This window comes from Castor canadensis, chromosome 1, assembly GCF_047511655.1.
Source record: "Castor canadensis chromosome 1, mCasCan1.hap1v2, whole genome shotgun sequence".
Classification (NCBI taxonomy): Eukaryota; Metazoa; Chordata; class Mammalia; order Rodentia; family Castoridae; genus Castor; species Castor canadensis.
In genome coordinates, this window is record NC_133386.1 from 198,589,906 (window position 1) to 198,595,746 (window position 5,841).

General features: G+C 54.1%; 1 protein-coding gene across 6 annotated transcripts in view; it reads left to right on the forward strand.

The window, feature by feature from the left end:
- Positions 1 to 5,239, forward strand: part of Myrf (myelin regulatory factor) — a 32,218-nt gene extending 26,979 nt beyond the window's left edge. For all 6 annotated transcript variants that reach the window (XM_074046978.1, XM_074046981.1, XM_074046987.1 and 3 more), the window contains 5 exons: positions 344 to 431; positions 618 to 692; positions 1,004 to 1,109; positions 2,565 to 2,639; positions 2,835 to 5,239. In XM_074046978.1, the coding sequence (XP_073903079.1) occupies positions 344 to 431; positions 618 to 692; positions 1,004 to 1,109; positions 2,565 to 2,639; positions 2,835 to 2,915 (425 nt within the window). In that variant the 3' untranslated portion in view covers positions 2,916 to 5,239. The remainder of the gene's footprint in view (positions 1 to 343; positions 432 to 617; positions 693 to 1,003; positions 1,110 to 2,564; positions 2,640 to 2,834) is intronic.
- Positions 5,240 to 5,841: the final 602 nt, after the last annotated feature.

Consider the following 5,841-nt stretch of genomic DNA (forward strand, 5'->3'; position numbering starts at 1 on the left):
GAGTTGGGAAGAGTTGTGTGCAGTTAGGAACAGAGGCCTGTGAACTGGCTTCTGCACACCACTGGCCAGGGATACGGAAGCCCCATCCCTGATTCTGGGTGTTCTGGTTCTATGGAGGAGGCAGACCTTAGGCTCATGGGAACTAGCTAGTCATAGAGATGCTGGGAAAGGGGTGTGGTATGACCCTGACCATTGTGTGAGTCTAGAAAGAACCTGAAACACATTCATAGTAAGGTGTGAGTGAATTATCCAAGTTTGACAGGGAAAGACTTGACTACTTATTTGTTTCCTGCATTGCCCCCTTCCTCACTGCCCCCACAGCCTCTCTGTCTTCTCCTTGTAGATCCAGTGCCCTCCCTGACCTCCATCCAGCTGCTGGAGAATTCCATGCCCATCACCTCCCACTACTGTGCACCAGAGGATACCTGCAGGTGGGCTTGGCTCCCTCCTGACACTCCAAGGAGAGCCCCTTAGGTGACATGAGCCCAGGCAGTTTGGATGCCCATATCTTGTCCTCTCAAGGAGAACCTCCCCCATAAGGCAGGGCAGCCCCTTTCCAGGCTTCTGAAGGACTCCAGTGCAGACAGGGGGCTGAGATGCCATCTTTGCCCCTTCAGGCCTGGAAACTTCACCTACCGCATCCCGGTCAGCAGCAGCACACCACTGCACCTCAGCCTGACCCTGCAGATGAAGTGAGTGCTGGAGGGGAAGTGGAGAGGCCCTCGCAGAGCTGACCAAGCCAGCCTGAGCTTCCCTTACACTTCCTACGGGGGAGGGGCTGCTTCATGGTTCTGTGGCTGTTGGACCTAGTCCTGTTGGCTGGGAGGACCACACAGGGTGAAGAGGGAAAGGCTGTGAACTTTACCAGGTCTCTGGCTACTCTGCATGGTTTTCAGGCTGGGCAAGGACTAGGTGCTTGTTTCAGGGGTGGAGGGCAGGTTGGCAAGGCGCTGGATGCAGTGGCACAGAAACCCCATTCCCTACTAACCGGGTCTTTTCTCAGCTCCTCTTCTCCTGTGTCTGTGGTGCTGTGCAGCCTGATGGCAAAGGAGGAGCCATGTGAGGAGGGGGGCTTTCTGCAGGCTCTCCACCCCCTCCAGGACACCCAGGTAGGGGCAGCTGGTGAGCTGGGGCTGAACAGGCCCCAGACCTTCCTCTTCTCTGGACAGTGCCCCTCAGAGGGTTGAGGGGAGGGAGCTGGGAATCTCTACTAGGAACTCTGGGGCTTAGACCTCTGTTCTGGAAGAGGGGGACATGGACACACATCTTCCTTCATTCCACTCATTCTAACATTTCTATCCCTGAGATGATAAAGCCCTGGGGAAGAAAGCAGTTTTCAAGGACTAGGATGGGATAAGTGCAGTGGTAGAGATGGAGCAGTTTTTGGTGCCCAGGGCCTGCAGCAGGGAGGGCTGTGCCAGGGAAGGTGGACATGGCGTCTGCAACCCTCACTTTCAGGCTGGGGAAGTGGCAGGTAAATGTCCAGGGTTAGAGGGCTCTTAGGCCAGAGAACCAGGTGGCTGGGCCATCACTCACCAGCTTCTCACTGGCGATCCTTTCAACCTGGGGTTATGGACCTCTGGTGTCAGACCCCAGGCAGAGGAGAACCGGATGGCCGGGCCATCACTTACCAGCTCCTCACTGGCCATGCTTTCAACCTGGGATTATGGGCCTCTGGTTTCTCCTTGGCCTGAGAGGCTATGGGAGACACCTCTTTGGACAAGTTACAGGTAGTGGTGATTCTTGCTCATTTGTGCATTTATTGTTGAATAAATTACTGACTGATTACAGTACTGGGGGTTGAATCCAGGGCCTTACGTTTGCTAGGCAAGTGCTCTACCCATCTGAACCACTCCATTAGCCCAACAGGTATTTACTGGGGCCTCCGTCTCAGGGCCTGTGCTTCCAGTTGTGGGAGAAAGAGATAGGGTAGACTCGACATTGACCTAAGAATGCACTCTCCCGTGAGGGAGAAAAGAAAGTCCCTGGAGTACAGGAAGGAGTAGGTGAGGTGAGGGCCCAAGATAGGCTAGAACACCAAACCATAGAGGGGTAGCCTAGCTAGACTTTCATTAGACACGTAGATCAAGCCCAAACTCACGTAATAGAGGCAAGCCAAAGCCTCAGGTAGGAGATGGGCAAGCTGCCTATGGCTGGCCTCAGGCTACCCTGCAAAGAGAACCAGACAGACCTGGGTTTGAACACCAGCCTTGCCACACTGCAACTCTGAGGCAAGTGACTCAGTTTCCTCATCTTTGAGATGCAGGTAGCAGCTGCATCACTTCATTACATTCGTGAGGACGGGGTTAAGGAGATAGCTCCATGTGTCTGGAACACGGGGTGAAAGGAAGCAGAGTAAGAGAAGACTGAGGGGCAGGGCAAGTGGCTGTGGACTCGGGGATGTCTGGCACATCTGTGGAGGGAAGCTGCCACTGCTTCCACCCCTTTGAAGCACTCTGCCTTTCTCCTTCGTAAGACTCGCCACACACCCTGAAGGCCATGATGAGGGGGAGGCTGGTTGGGACAGGGAGCTGCTCTGATCCCTCTCTGCTTTTTCTTTCCAGGGCACCACTCACCAGTGGCCAGTAACCATCCTGTCCTTCCGTGAATTCACTTACCACTTCCGGGTGGCACTGCTGGTGAGCATGGGCCCACTTTGCCCCCAATGTCCAGGCTCCTGTATGTGCATGATGCAGACTGGGGAAGGAAGGGAGCTCTACAGCCTGGGGTAGGACTTGGGGCTCAGTGTCAAGCATGTCAGTGGGGGTGGGAGGGAGGTCACTTGCCTTGTAGCTCCAAAACCATCTCGCCCATCCTACTACCCTTCTGCCCAGGGCCAGGCCAACTGCAGCTTAGAGGCCCTCGTTCAGCCAGCTGCAGACTACTACTTCCACTTCTACCGCCTGTGTGACTAGCTGCCTCCTGAGGCAGCACCCCAGCAGGGATCAGGGCACCCGGCTGTCCCACACTGGATGCAATGGTGTTACACTGGAGTCTGCTGCTGGCCAGCTCTCTGCTGCTTGCTCACTGGCCTCAAGACCCTGGGGAAACTGGAAGTCTTCACACTGGAGCTGCTGTTCCTGCTGGCACAGAGGGAGTCAGACAGGCAGACTTCCTGGGCCTTCCTTCTACCACCTCCTTGGGGCAAGACAGGATCCATACATGCGTCTTGTCTAGACATGGTGGCAGGTGGGCTGACTTAGGGGTCTTGAAGGCAAGGGGAATCTGTGGTCCTGACTTGCCTGGTTCCAGTCTCCCTGTCACCCCTTCTGAAGACCTGCTGGGGGCTTGAGCCCAGCCCTAAGACTTGACTGGACACTGAGTCCACAGAGAGCAGACAGCTCTTGCCCTCAGTGCTGCTCCCTATTGGACAGCTTAGTAGTGGACTTTTTGAGGTTTGACTGTTACGCTGAACTTGAACTTCTAAGCTTTAAGTGCTGCCCAGGAAATTTCTTTTCCCTGAGAAAGTTTGGCTCCCAAGAATTCCCGTGTTGGCCAAGGCCAGCCCTGGATGGCTGGAGAGACTGACTTTGTGCCTTAAGTCTTCTGAGTGTCTGAGGAAGCCACCCTCAGCCCTTTGCAGGCCTGAGCGAGTGGGACCTAGTGGGCCAGGTAAGACTTGGACCCTTGAACATGGAGTATCCTGGAAGGGAAGTTCCCTGTGAGCCCCCTAACCTGTGCATTTGGGGGCTCCCAGAGTTCATGCTGGTGTGGCTCCATCATTCTCTCTGAGCAGAGGAGCAGGAATCCCTGTAAGCAGTAGGCTGGTCTGGGCTGGCAGGTGGATGCAAATAGTTTTTGCTGTTATTAGTGAGGAAATTACTAAATGCACTTAAACCAGGGCAGGAGGGAGTGAAGAGTGGAGCTGGAAGGCTGAGTGGATCAGAGCCCTGGGATGACACAACAGAGGATGTCCCTTTCAGGAGCCTCGGACACCCATCCCATTTCCAAATGCAAGGCTGGCTTCTCCTTCCACTCTTGCTTGTGGGTGACTTTGTCTTCCCAAATCAGGCACTCTTGCTGGGCTTGGAATCAAGAAGGCCCAGCTCTGGTCTCTGCACCAGGAGTGGAGTGGTAGGTTTGGGCTAAGGAAGTAGTTCTTCTCCAGTGCCAACTTCACCATTTCTTAGTAGGGCCTGGGACTTTGCAGGCTCATGGGAGCGTGGCAGTCATTTAACCACATCTGCCATGAGGTCAGAAGTGGGGATTGGAATGGCTATCATTCACCTGTGGTATTCTGCCGCCTCTTTGGAAACCAGCCTTGTCCCTATCCAACTCTCATTCTCAGTTCTGAATGGGAGGCATTCTTTGGGAGAGCTGAGTTCTAGAAGCCTCTGAACTGTGGGCCTCCTTCTTTCATAGATCTCAAAGCACTTATCCTCAGGATAGGGAATTACCAGGACGACTCAGGAGAGTAAAGACACCTTGCTTCCCAGCCTTCTCCCCAATTTGGTTCTACCCCATTTGGATATAGGAATCGTATGACTCCCCATCCTCCCGCCTGGGGATGTGCCGTGTTTAGAACCATTTTCTCCTGCCTTGTACAGGGGAGTCCTCCCTACAATGCCTTAAAACTGCAAAGGCCCCACCCCTTGTAACAGATTCTGGGGCTTCCTCGGTGGGGCAGTGTTCTTGGACTGTGGCCCCTCAGCCCTTAACTGGAAAGTGACATTCCTTGTCCCCTGGTGTCCATTTGGACACAGATGGCCCCAGTCTCATTGGCAGCTGGCTGTTTCCATGCCTGGGGAGAGGTCCTCAGTGCAAGAGTTAGAGTCAGGCTCTGGCTCCAAGCTGCTGGAGGGGGTCAACCCTGGACCAAAGTTGCCTTAAGCCCAAGGTATAAAAGGGCTTCAGGAAAGGTGAGAGGGCCACCTGCTGGAGGCTAGCTGCCCAACTGGCCCTCCAAGATCCAGCAGGCCACCCTCCCTTCCCGTCTTCCCTCTGGCGTCTGTTCCTATAGCCAATGGGCTAATTTCCCCCTAGCTTCAAGCTGTACATAGGGCTTCCTGGTGCAGACCCTTATTCACACCACACTCCCTTCGCAGCCTGCATGTGCATAGAGCGCCCCCTGCAATCCCAGTCCTCTCCCTGAGTGCTGACTTATATTTATCATGTGCCCAGTCTGACTCTATAGTGGGAAGATGCCTAGGCCTGCTTGCTCCCAGTTTCCCCAGTGTCCTTTTCTTCTGAAGTAAATATACATATATAAATAAATGTATAAATACTGCTTTGTATCTGAGCTTGGCTCCTATCTCTTCCTGAGGTTGTTCTGCTGGGAGGAGTCATCTCCTCCAACTCCAGGCCAACTGAATTCAAGATGTTCCCTGAGAAATCTGGAATCCCTAAGCCCCGTACCAGAGGGGCAGAGGGCAGCTTCGTGCCCCTTGTCATGAGCATCATATAGGGTTGGAAAGGACTCAGTGACCCCACTTTAGCCACATCTCCCCTGCCCCGTCCATGCATCCTGCCACTGTCCACTTGCCTGCCTATGGAAAAGCCTTCTCAGGTGACAAGCTGAACCTGGTGAAGGCACTCCAGCCCAGAAAAGGGTGGCTAATCTTAGAGGAGGGGAATGGCCCAAGGCAGAATCAACTGATATGGGTTCCTGGAGATGTTTGTTCTAGAAACAACAGAAGAGAGCCAGACCCTTCCTATCCACAGGTAAGCCTTAAATTCCAATGACCAGATACCTATCACACAGCCCTCACTCCATGGATAGGAAGAAGGTTCCCAGCAGTGGAACCATGTGGAAGGCAGGTGAGAAATGGGAAAGGTGGGATTGGGATAGTCACACAGGTCCTAGCACCACCCCACCCAAGCAGAATGGACACAAGACAGGGC